This window comes from Dermochelys coriacea, chromosome 6 (assembly GCF_009764565.3).
Source record: "Dermochelys coriacea isolate rDerCor1 chromosome 6, rDerCor1.pri.v4, whole genome shotgun sequence".
NCBI lineage: Eukaryota > Metazoa > Chordata > Testudines > Dermochelyidae > Dermochelys > Dermochelys coriacea.
The window spans coordinates 37,727,374-37,740,802 of record NC_050073.1 but is presented as its reverse complement, the minus strand read 5'-3'; the positions used below and the strand labels follow the sequence as shown (position 1 = coordinate 37,740,802).

Genomic DNA, 13,429 nt, shown 5'->3' with positions numbered 1-13,429 from the left:
GTTTTGAGAGTGAAATCATTAAATATCAATTATAAACTTCAAAGAGATTTATTTATTTATTTTGTATTGGCTAGCTCAGGGGTTCTCAAACTGGGAGTCAGGGCCCTTCAGGGAGTCACAAGGTTATTACATGGGGGGTAGGGAGGTCACGAGCTGTCAGCCTCCACCCCAAATCCCACCTTGCCTCCAGCATTTATAATGGTGTTAAATATATAAAAAAGTGTTTTTAATGTATAAGGGGGGTTGTACTCAGAGGCTTGCTGTGTGAAAGGGGTCACCAGTACAAAAGTCTGAGAACCCCTGGGCTAGCTATTAAGACCAACTCATACTCCTGAAACAGGTAATATTCCTGTTGAAATCGTTAGGAGTTTTGCCTGCACAAGGAGCTATACAATCAGATATTTCTCCACTAACTAAACCAGGTCCAGAGGGCAAAGACAGTAGGAAGTGAAAGGAGGCAGACTGTAGAAGTAGATTGTTATCTACAAACTAAATGGAAAATCTTCACCCATGTTATTTCTTCAAGGTGCATCAACCAGCCTCCTAGTTAGGGTATGAAAACGGCAGTTATATGCCCAGTCTCTGAAAGTAGGAGTTCAGCGAGCAACTTTAGCATGTCCTACCCTTACTCAGGAGGAGTCTTTCACTTTTCAGGGGCTGGTGCTCCACTTTCAACATCTCTGCAGCTAATGCCATTTAATACTCTCAGACCCATTAGGCTACATTCAGATTTTCTGCACCTCCAAGACTGTTGATATGCTCCACTGTACTCTCCAATTGCAAATACACATGAATGCTCCTGTGTGATGTAAGTTATTTTCTACATACAATTTCTACTAAATTGTAAGTTAGGAGGCACTACTTGAATTCTCTTAGGTCTTTAGAAAGCTTTCAGATGTACCATGAGTAATAACATGTAATGAATATGGATTGATATTCCTTTCCCATAGCTACATTGAGTTGGCAATTTACATTTTCTAAAATAGATAGATGGATTATAGCCAGTTTTCCCAGTCTGATGGCAATTACTTCTTAGAAACCTCTGACGGGCTGAAACCCTCAGAATTGCAGATGTTATTCTTAGTTTGATTTCCTCTTCTTAAATTAAAACCACTAGCTGTATCAGCAAACATGGATTTTTCCCTCTGGAAATATCATCTAAAATGCATATAAATTGAACTTGCCAATTTAGCTCAATTTAGGGTTGGAGTGTCTTTTGGTTTAATGCACTTGTGTTCCACCTCTGAAACAGAATTGTGTATGTGTGTGTATTTTTATATATGTAGATAAAAACCCTAACTGAGGTAAGCAGACATATAAAAAACCCCAGTGGTTTCTTCCTTTTGGGGTAATCTGTATTTGAAGATTATGATAGTAGCTCATGGTAAGTATGGAGGGTGGGGGAAATGCGGTATACAAGAAGAGCACAAAAGCTAAAAAAGGTCTTTTCACCTCGTTATGGAGCAGTCTCCTCTCTGTAAAATTTTGAACAACAGACTTCGTGCATCTGATGCACCTTTTCCCACCTCTGAAGGACCCACGCAAAATGCAGACATCTAATTGGATTTCATGCTTTCCCAGTAGCTGACACAAGAGAAGGGATGAAAGCTGCCATTTCAGCATCAGCAGTCAGCATCCTCCAAACCAAGATAAGTAGACTCCCTAACCTAAAGAGCTACATGAATTTAAAATAGTGGTCTCATCTCAATTTCCCCATTCCCACTTGCTCTACACACATATTTACCACAGTTTGACACAAATTACAGATTTTGTTCAAGAGAGATTAGAGAAGTGTCCTAGGATGGATGGAGCTCAGCTTTCCTTTCTGGCAATGTATCCATTGACATCCATATGTTCTGCACAAGGAAATCCCAGGATCAATAGGCTAAGGAGTTAGGTCATTATGAAATAAAAAGTGAGTGTTCAATGGCTTGTGCTGCACGCAGAATGTCATCTATACCACTCAGAGCCTCTGGTTAAGAGAATCTTTGTTCCTTGATCAGTTGTCCCTTAATATTTCATAATAAACTTCTTACCTTCACACGTATAATATGCAAAATTTAAAGACTTAAAAGTAGGCCTTGGGTCACCGTTATGAGTTCAGGAAACAAAGGCAAAAATCAGTACATCTATTCACATGTGCTGGAAGTGTATCATAGAGTCCTCTATTGTAAAACAGCAAGTCACATACTGACCTAAGTTTTTACAAGTGTAAATGACTACACAACACACAAGGCAGTGGAGACTCAGGTTGTAGGGGCTGAATTCTGCCCTCGCTGGCACCTATGCTAGCCCACTGAATTAATGGGAACTACATGGATACAGAGAAGAGCAGAATTTATCCACAAGTTTCCACTAATCAAACAACAGGCAGAATAGATATAGATCACAGCTCTTCTTTTCTTGCTCTACTCACTCTCTCACTCACACAAACAAATAATTATGTTTATCTTGATGCATAAAATCTTTACCACTACAATTAAAACAACATTGTCTGTGTTTTCATAGCTGTTCACAATGCAAGGTTTACTTAAAGATACAGTACGGTTCTGCACAGCAGCACAACAAAATGGGACTCATTGCATTTTCAGTGGCAGTAACTCTTGCTGTTGTTGAAAAAACAAATATAAACACAGAAAGTTTAAATGGAGACTTACCATGGGGCACCGTATATTCTGAATCCTTTAACTGTTACCTCTGAATCTTGCAAGTAAATACTGTTTGTCAGGAGTGACTGAACATTGTCAAAGTCCTCTGGTTTCAATTTGGACACAGAGGGAAAGCGGTAGTAATCCTGTTTAACAAGGTCTGCCATGAATTCCTTATCAAATGTCAGTTCATGATTCCCAGCAATCACTATTTTATATTCATATGGCAGGCTTCCTGAAATAACAAAAAGAGCACTTAATTAGCACATTTGCTTCCCACACCAGCAGAGCCAGCAAAATAAGTAGACAGCTAACACTGACAGAATGAAATACACAGGATCTATGTGTATCTCCATGGGCAGTGAACATTATTAATGCTGCTGCTTTTTCTTTGAATGAAATTTTGTTAAAATGTAAAGTAATGTCACACAAAGAAATGTCATAACCAAAGGCATGTTCTGCAGAATGAAACAAAACAAGCTGGCAGGCATGCAGACAGATCCTCAGCTGGTGTAAATCAGCTCAGCTCCACAGGCTTGAATGGAGATACAACAGCTCTGAAGATCTGGCATACTGTATGTTAGTACATGGGATGGGCTGGAAGTCAGCAATCCTGGGTTCCAGTCTAGTATGCAGTGAGCATAATGAATGAATGTTTGTAAAGTGCTCAAAGGAAAGGCTCTATACTGTGTATATATTAGGTATGATTACTTATCAAAGGTATACTTTACGAGAGTTTAAGGATGCCGAAATACCCATTAAGCAATTTTATTCCCACACTCTACCCTGTACACAGTACCAGTCCACTTATGATGGACTCTCTCTTATTCCTATTATTTGTGTTATGGTAGCGCCTAATTGAGATCAGGACTCCACCCTGAGATAGATGCTGTATAAGCATATGGTAAGAGACAGTCATTACCCACAAGGGCTTACAAGCTAAATGGACAAGACAGATAAGGAGAAAGGAACTGAGGCACAGAGAGCCTATCTGTAAAATGGGGATAATAGTATTTCCTAAGGGCCTAATCCAAAACTCACTGAAGTCAATGGGACTGGCCTATAGGGACAGATTTTCAAGGTCTCAGTACCCCCAGTTGGTGCTAGATTTTAAACAAACAAACGCAAAAAAAAATGTTGAAAATAGTCATTTATTTCAGTGCCTTAACAAAAGCTGAGTTCTTTTAAAAAAATCTGATCCAAAGTGGCTTGCCAAAAATCATGCAGAAAACTGTCAGAGCTTGGAATTGGCCTTTGATCTCCTCAGTCCAAATGCAGTGCCTTAACCACAAGCCATCTTTCTTCTCTTATAGAAACTCATTTAGTTTAGAGCATGTTCCTAATGATCACTAAATAAGGGAATGATTTCACAAAGGTAATCGGTTCCTTTACAAATACCATGGATTAGGTAGACCAATAGATAGCCACCTCTTCTTACTGTTCTTGGCCCTACTTGGTTGTACAAACTGTGAAGGAAAGACTAATATTCTATACTTATGAATACTATTCTAATAAGGACATTACAGCCCCAATTCTTTAGTCTTTGCACTCCTGAAACTCGCCCTGAAGGACTACAGGATTGGGCTCTATGTTTTCTTGCCAGCATTATCCCCCATAAACACACACAACTTTCCTATTTCAAAATCTGATTTGCAAATAAAATCAAAAAGCTTACTTGAAAAAATAATTAGAGAAATGTTTGTGATAGTCAGACTAACTACCCCACTGGGGCTTATGGGGAAAAAGTGAGAATTCTCTCCTTTTCAATATTTATGGCAAGGAAATGGGAGTTCAGCAGGATTTTATGCGAACATTTCCTGATCAAAATTCATTAACTCTGGGTAGAAAAATAAAATGCCATACCCCCCACCCCAAAACACTAGACATCTTCATAGATTCCTAATGTCTGAACAAAATGCAGATCATACATATTAATAACTCTCTGTAGTGCTGCATTAGACTAAAAGCTGGAAGAAATACTACTGAGCATTTGTCACTCCTCTGCAGTTTATGCCCCATTCCCTCCTCCCTCTTTCCCATCTCTGTCACTTGCTGCTCTGCAATTCATTTTATTTAAAAACTAGGAATGATAGGTACCTACAATTCCTGCTCTCTGTGACTCCTGGCCACAAGACAAAATTACTATTTTCTTCTCTCTCAGGAAACAGAAACGATACCACTGGCATGAAATTTGATAAACTTGTCATAACTATCAATCCCCACAAACAAAGCTAGATTTGGTGAAATTCTTAAGAGAAGCTGGATGGCGAGGTTAAAACCAGGTTTCTGCCAAGTATCAATATTTGCCAACTTCAGTGGCGAAAACTTTCAGCCACATTCTGGATAAATGACCAGGTTTTACCATTTAGTTTAATGAGATACTTCAAAATTAGCATACCACTGAGCTCATGCCCAATGAAAAGCTGTACAATTTATCTCCAGACAATTTTTTCTTGAGCCAAAAGTCCCAAGCTGGAGAGTTCACTTTGGAGTCATGCCGAACACACCAGACAAACTGCAAGTGAGTCACTCTTATTTGAGTTTACAAATGGAATGACATACATGTGCATAAGCCCAAAAGAACGAGGGGAAACTAACAAGGGACTTGATCCTGTAGTTAATGGCCAAATCACAAACTAATGACTAGAAGGGACATGTTCGATCATGGAGTCCTGTCCCCTGCTGCCACAAGTAACCCCCTCATATAATCCCTTTCTTAAATGTATCAAGCTCCAACTTCAATCTAGTTAGGATGTTTGCCCCTGCTACTACTGGGAGATTGTTCCAGAACCTTGCTCCTGTGATGGTTAGAACCTTCTTCTAATTTCCAGCATGAATTTGTTCATGCCCATTGTACCAACACTGTCCTTTAAATAGCACTTCTCCCTCCCCGGTGTTTACCACTTCCTGTCCCCAATGTAGATATAGATAGCAATCATATCCCTGCTCAGTCTTCATTTTTCATACCTATTTTTTATGTAGTGCTTTTCATCAGTAGACCACAAAGTGCTTCACAATCTTTAATGTATTTATCCTCATAACACACCTTTGAGGGAGAGAAGTAGTATTATCCCTATTTTACAGATGGGGAACTGAACCACAGAGAGGCTAAGGTTTGAATCTACAAAGGTACGTAGGTGCCTAGCCCCCTCAGATTCAGGTGCCTAAGTCCCATTTTTAGGCTCCACTGCGATCCACAAAACTCCTGCTCAGATGCCGTCTAACTCGGCACCTAAATTCACTCAGAGCCTACATTTTTGCAGTAGAAGTTCCCTAGGCAACTATGTTTCTGCCTCTGGGCATTTGTGATACATGCACCTCTTGATCCAACTGGCAGAGGGCACAGGTGTACACAGTTTTACAGGGATCCCCTGGGTCAGTTATATGCAAAATAATTCAACAAAGGCATATGAAGTCTCTGCTGAGACCCAGTAACACACTGGTTGGCATAACACGGATGATACTAAACTGGGAGGAGTGGTAGATACGCTAGAGGGGAGGGATAGGATACAGAAGGACCTAGACAAATTGGAAGATTGGGCCAAAAGAAATCTAATGAGGTTCAATAAGGATAAGTGCAGGGTCCTGCACTTAGGATGGAAGAATCCAATGCACCGCTACAGACTAGGGACCGAATGGATCGGCAGCAGTTCTGCGGAAAAGGACCTAGGGGTGACAGTGGACGAGAAGCTGGATATGAGTCAGCAGTGTGCCCTTGTTGCCAAGAAGGCCAATGGCATTTTGGGATGTATAAGTAGGGGCATAGCGAGCAGATCGAGGGACGTGATCGTTCCCCTCTATTCGACACTGGTGAGGCCTCATCTGGAGTACTGTGTCCAGTTTTGGGCCCCACACTACAGGAAGGATGTGGATAAATTGGAAAGAGTACAACGAAGGGCAACGAAAATGATTAGGGGTCTAGAGCACATGACTTATGAGGAGAGGCTGAGGGAGCTGGGATTGTTTAGTCTGCAGAAGAGAAGAATGAGGGGGGATTTGATAGCTGCTTTCAACTACCTGAAAGGGGGTTTCAAAGAGGATGGCTCTAGACTGTTCTCAATGGTAGCAGATGACAGAACGAGGAGTAATGGTCTCAAGTTGCAATGGGGGAGGTTTAGATTGGATATTAGGAAAAACTTTTTCACTAAGAGGGTGGTGAAACACTGGAATGCGTTACCTAGGGAGGTGGTAGAATCTCCTTCCTTAGAGGTTTTTAAGGTCAGGCTTGACAAAGCCCTGGCTAGGATGATTTAACTGGGACTTGGTCCTGCTTTGAGCAGGGGGTTGGACTAGATGACCTTCTGGGGTCCCTTCCAACCCTGATATTCTATGATTCTATGATTCTAACACTGCAACATGAATATAAGGATAATATTAAAGGAGGTACTTGCCTACACTGGAAAATAAGTTCTATAGGTCTGAAAGTTAAAGCAGGTCACCAGAAGGTGAAAAACAAAACATGTTCCTTTCTGATAAGACGTTTATCTGTCTGGTTATATCAAACTGAGTATTGTATACCTCACAATAGATACCTATTTACATACTAAGCCCCCCAGCTAATCACCATTGAGAAATTGACAAGAGATTGCTAAAGTTATAGGAAGGACACAGCAGGACAATGTCTGGTTTATGAATAAAGATCAAAGGACCATTTTGCTATCTCTAGGGTTGCAAAGAGACACCCTGATATCTTTCACTTAGGAAATAAGCTGACAGTGGGCTTGCTTCATGAGTGGAAGATCACAGCCAACCCTGGCTGTAGTAGGCTGGAAGGATTTTGGGTGAGCTTTTGCTCTTCTGACAGAACAGTGTCCTATTAGTTAAGTTTAGGCTCTAGAACACATGTAATGATTTCATTTCATATGTAACCCTTCGTTGCCAGTATTTCAGCTTGCTATCATTTGAATCCCCGTTCTTTGTTAAATAAACTTTCTTTCTCTAAAAACAAATCTTGGTGCTTTGTGTTCAGCAGTACTGTGTTCTGTCCTGTAACTGGTAAGCTGTGGTGTACTGTTCCTTTGTGAACAGAGGACCTAGGAATTTTGTGACCATCCAGTGGATCAGGAACTGGGAGACGTTTAGAGCACTTGGGGATTGAAGTGGGCCTACAGCTAACCTGTAAAGAAAGAATGGGGCCTGTGCTGGCCTAGAGGGGCGTGCTTGTGTTGCCAGAGGCTGGTGGAGTTGGGGAGCTTACCCATAGTAAGCACAGAAAGGCTTCCTCACACTAAGAGCAAGTACAAGTGGGGTGCGTCACAACTCTGAGTATTCCCAGAAAGCATCATAGCATGCATACTGTTACTTTACTTTAGGTGTCTGGACACCTATCTCCTGCCTCAACCCCAGTGCAATCCATGTTCCTCTTCTTAACTTGCCTGTGAAGCCTGATCCAGGAAGCACTTTCAGAGGTTGCCTAACTCCATGCAAAATAGGAGGAGGAGAAGCTCCCTTTAGCTCAGTTTTTAGGATACTCAACCAGGACGTAAGAGACTAGTAGTTCAACTACCCGCTCTCCCTGATGAAAAGGGATCTGAACAGGGATCTGTCAGGTCAGTGCCCTAAGCCCTTAGCTACAGTCTCATTCTCCATAGCCCAATTATTTAATTAAAGAGGAACAACTTCAAGAGGCGAGATTGAGGGGATTGACCGCAGTATACTCCTTACGCCCAGTCTGTTTTGTGCGAAGGTAAGCTTCCTCTGAGAAAGCCTTAAACTGCAGAGTGCCTGTCTTCTCCTGGGTTTATGGATTTCTAGCAGAGATAGGCACCTATCTCCATGAGAGGGGGCAGGGCTTACTTAGTTACTTACTTACTTACACATCCTTCTCATTGGCATCTCCATTGGCTGATTTAGGTGGCTCCTCCCCTCACTGTGCTGGCTTTGTGGATTACATTCTAAGGCACCTATTTCTCCCCAGGCATTGTGTAGGGTGCTTAGGCACCTAACTTAGGCATCGTGTATTGCAGTGTTGTTTCTAGTGTTCAAAAGTCAGGGATTGTGACACTGAACATCCCAATGCCTAAGTGTAGTATACTAAGACAGTATTGTGATAGCATGGACACTGAAATGTTCATCCACATCTGCCAGTGAAGCAAGCATGCCATGATAGATTGTATAGCATACCCTCAAGATGTTAGCTTGATTAGTAATCAGTTATGGGCACGGTTGTATTTGCTTGCAGTCTTTAAATGGCATACACTTCTTTTTTTTAATGCATCAGAATGAATGTGCTTCATTCTATCTTTAATCATTCATGGGATAGTACTTGCGTTAAGTACATTTAAATGCTTAAATACTTTCATTATGTACCACAGACCTGACTTTGCTCCACGGTTTCTTGACTTTAGATTCTGCCAGATTTCTTTTTCCTTTTCTGGGTGGTAGGGGCATAGAAGGAGGCTCAGGACATGAGGGGGGGGTGGGTAATTTTGCTCTAAAAAAAAAAAAAACCTCCTGCCCCCAACATGTATATAACTAAATCTGTCAAAAGCCAGCACAGGCCCGTGAAAAGCAGAGGAGGTCCATGTATTGCTTTCCCCTTCCCCTAGGAAAGTGTATATGGTACTAATCAGAGTAATAAATTACCGCCAATCAGATTATGTATTTGTACATCTCATTCAGGTTATCTCCTCCTGAAAGGGCCCCGATAATGCAAAAGATTCATTCATTCTCTGTGATACAACTTATGAAATGTTTTCTTTCTTTCTTTCTTTCTGGCATGTTTTCTTTTGGCAACGGTGCCCTTCGTGTATAATCTGCTGACCTTTTATGTTTTATATGGAAGCATAAGCACAGTCATACACAAATCTCCTACTCAATGGTATCTCTTGCCTAGATTAATCTTTATGTATCCACATTCAAGTTGTTTGGTAGCTCACTGCAGAGAGGTGCAGGGTAGCACAGTGCAGGCTTTGATTGGCATTTCCCCATTTTTTCTTTATATCACACATACTATCTTAAAAGAGTAGTTCAGGAAAACAGTAATTCTACTTATTCTAAATTATTCCATGAGACTGCTGGGTAGGGAGGGATCCATTCCCAAGCTGGTGAAGATGCCTGATACATTTGTTGGAGTGAGCACTCCAAAAACCACAGTCACAGATCACAAAGTGACATCTGGGGTAGTGGCACACTTTGCTATTTGTTGTTATTTCTTTTGATTGACAATATGGAAATGGGGCTTTACTGCTGTCTATAGCTGTAGTACATAACATTGTAAATGTATTTCAATCACAGATATTTGACTGCTGTCTTCTCATTTTTACAACTCCTTCAGTGCCTTTCATCTAAGGATCTCAACATGTATTACAAGCATTAATTAACTAAACCACCATCACCTCCATGAGGTAGATAAGTATTATCATGCCCACTTTACAGGTGGGCAAACGGCAGCATAGACTGGTTAAGGGAGTTGCCTGTGGTCATATAGCGAGTCTGAGTCTGAGACCCTCAATTCCCTGTTCTAACTACTACCAAATGTACAGGGCTTGCAAATATGTAGAAGCAGCACGGAACATTCTCCTGTAACTACAAAGAAGCTCAGAGATCAGCAGAGAAATCAGCAGATCACAGACAACCTTATAGACAGCCAGTTGTTTCTCCATGCTATTCCTTGCTATCGGAGGCAGAGCTCACACAGCAGAAGGGCTTCCAATTGGTGGCCTAGCTGCGGCTGTACACAATCCCCCTCAACGAGGTGATGGCAACAAATGCTGTGGAAATGGAAGTGGAAATGTTGTTCTGAGCAGCCGTAATTCCTGGTAGATTGTCAGGTGGAAACGCCACTGGTTTTGGAGGTCAGGGTGAACAGCAGCTTCACCTCTAGTTCTTCCCTGCATGTGGCCATCCCTACCTCCCAAACTCACGATGCCCCAACTACACAGTGGGGCCTTCTCTATTTTGAGAGAAGGCGGGACAATGCCTCAAGAGCTCTGCTCCCTCCTTCCACATGGAATGGACAGATCGAACTGGTATCTGTGCCAGTTTTTATAATACATGCTAGATTCCCCACACTGCAGGGAACAATAGTCCTCTGTAAAAATTAGAATCAAAGCAGGATAGAAGGAGCGAACATCTTTCCCTGGATTATATCAGCAATGAAAAAGCTCTGGCTGCTCTCAGAATAAATATCCCTCCCACTATCCCCTGCCCTGCAAAATTAAAAATCCTTTAATCAAATAATTAAAAAAAGAAAATTACAACTATATTGGCCAAACAAGCTAACAGCTTAATACACATTTCTAGCCATTCACACACACATCCTGATGACATAAAAAGAATGAAATAACTCACAACAATAAAATAGTTCAAACAAAACACATATGAAAAACAGAAACACAAGGTTCGGGCATAGCTCCAGGCCACTGAAGACAACCCAAGTCTCAGAACTCTGCAAATCTTCCAGCTGCAAAATATTCCACCAGGTTTTTTAAACCATCAGTTCACAAATGCCTTTTTAAAGGAACACTTCGTTTTGGAAGTGGGTGAAGGGAAAGATAAAAAACACATGGAAAATATATCAAAAGAGTAAAAGTTTAACTGTTTTGCTGTATGCAAAGAAAACATCGGACCACAGTATAGAGAAAAGTGAAGGCGGAGATCCTTCAATCCCTGTGATAAATCTAAAGCTTGTACATAAAAGCTCCCCTTTGTTGAAAAGGTTGTTAGACACCACAGAAAAGAAATGTTATGTAAGTGCAAGCTCTGCCTCTGACCTTTCGCTCTGTAACAGTCAGGCTTCATTCACTTTCACAAGGCCTGACAGCTCTAGCGTTAATACTCACACTTGCTGATCGAGCCACACAGCAGGTTCAGACTGCTACCTTCTCCTCTGAAACTCATGCATTAGGGTTTCTTCCATGCTGGTAATGGAAAACCAAGTCTAAGAAACATTAAACACAAAAAACTACGTTACAATAATGCCAAGGTTGAGCCATAAACCCACAAAAGCAAGGAAATGCGTAGTGAATCTTTGTCTCATCACCCGTAACTCAGTCCTCGACAGCTGAAGCACTGTAGCACATAAGGCCTTCCACTGAGTCCATGCACTAGGAGATGTTACTTGACCTGTGTGGTCCCTGACCAGCAGTCTTATGCTGCAGAACCAGTGGTGCTCAACAGCAAATATTTCTATCCACAGATCTGGCCCATACAGAAGTAAAATATATTGTATGACAGTGACATGTAACATCACCAAGTGGAGTAGGACCCCTGAAACAGGGCCATATACACTGCGGTATCTAGTTACAAAGGGGCTGATTTAAGGATGCAGTGACAACAGTAACTTGGAAATTCCTTGCTTTTATGCATTTATGTCTCAACCGTAACATTATTCTAATGTAACTGTTTGTGATTTATATCTGGGGTTATTTTTGTTCAAAGAAAAAAAATGTTAGTATGACAGTAAGATACAATCTTTTTTTTCACCATTGATGCCACAGCCTATTTACAGCTGCACTGACATCAGTTATTTTTAACTCTCAAGTTAGTTTGGAAGTTTGTTGGGATAATGTTACTGAAACTGTCTCTCTAGTGGAGTCTAGTACGAGAAGGTTTTCACTAGATCTTATTGACTGGTCCACAATATTTATTTGTCCTGAAGTTGGAATAGAAATTAGGCATTCTTTGAAAGCCGCAGCATAATTTTGTAGCTCAAAGTATTGCCAATCCGAGTGTTCAAAAACCATGAGCCAGCCCTACAAAATCATGAGATTGGCTTAAAAATTATTGGATTTTTAAAAATACATTTGGAACTCTTTTTATTGGCCTGTTGGTGAGTGAGCCTTTATGGTTAATGTTTTCAAGCTTTCCTCCAAAATGAGGAGAGCTAGAAAATTACTTTAAAAAAGCCAAGATTCTCATATAATAACACCAGGAGATGGGGCTTTAAGGAAATAACAAATATCATAAAAGTCACATGAAGTGTCAAGAGTTATGTTTCAGAGTAGCAGCCGTGTTAGTCTGTATTCGCAAAAAGAAAAGGAGTACTTGTGGCACCTTAGAGACTAACAAATTTATTTGAGCATAAGCTTTCGTGTGAGCTGTAGCTCACGAAAGCTTATGCTCAAATAAATTTATTTGTCAAGAGTTAGCAACACTGTCCTTAAAGTTGACCTTTATATTTAACAAAGTCTGAAGGGCAATATGGTCATTGCATCATGCAATAGCTTTATTTTGGGGGGGGGGTTCATTCATTTTTAAAATCAATCCTTGTAAAAAAAAATGTAAATGTGCCAATCACTCTAGGACTTCATTATAAACAAAACAGGGCACAAAGAGTAGGCCTAAAATGATTGCTGAGTACTGTATGTTTACTTTTAAAAGGATCCACTGAAATGAAATAGCACTAATTTGGGATAATATAAGGGTTATAGGCCAGATTTAGCCTTCATTTCATCTGGTGAATTGGAGTGGCGGTCCACTGAATTAGGCAGAATCATTCCAGATTTACATCAGTGTAAATAAGATCAGTCTAGCCCCATATAATTTAAATGGAGGAGGGGGAGTTCCTAAAGAACTTAACATTATCCCTTTGAACCATGGACATAAAATACTAAATATATAGGATATAACACATTAGAGCTGATAAATTCCAGACAAATTTTGGCTCAATGTTGTTTCAAATGGCTGAGATACTGAACTTTGGATACAGAGCTGACAGTGGAAACAAAAACTCAGCCTTCATTGTACCAGTGAAGTGAAATGGAAATACTCTTCTAGAACTTGATTAAAGCTAAATTGAAAAAGAACATTTTTGGTTAATATTACATTAGGCTAAAATA

The 13,429-nt window shown here is 40.6% G+C and overlaps 1 protein-coding gene across 2 annotated transcripts in view; it reads right to left on the bottom strand.

Annotated features, from left to right (window-relative positions):
- The window catches only part of MPPED2 (metallophosphoesterase domain containing 2), a 130,289-nt gene that overhangs the window by 47,939 nt on the left and 68,921 nt on the right, over positions 1 to 13,429 (bottom strand). For both annotated transcript variants that reach the window (XM_038407706.2, XM_038407707.2), the window contains exon 4: positions 2,658 to 2,883. In XM_038407706.2, the coding sequence (XP_038263634.1) occupies positions 2,658 to 2,883 (226 nt within the window). The remainder of the gene's footprint in view (positions 1 to 2,657; positions 2,884 to 13,429) is intronic.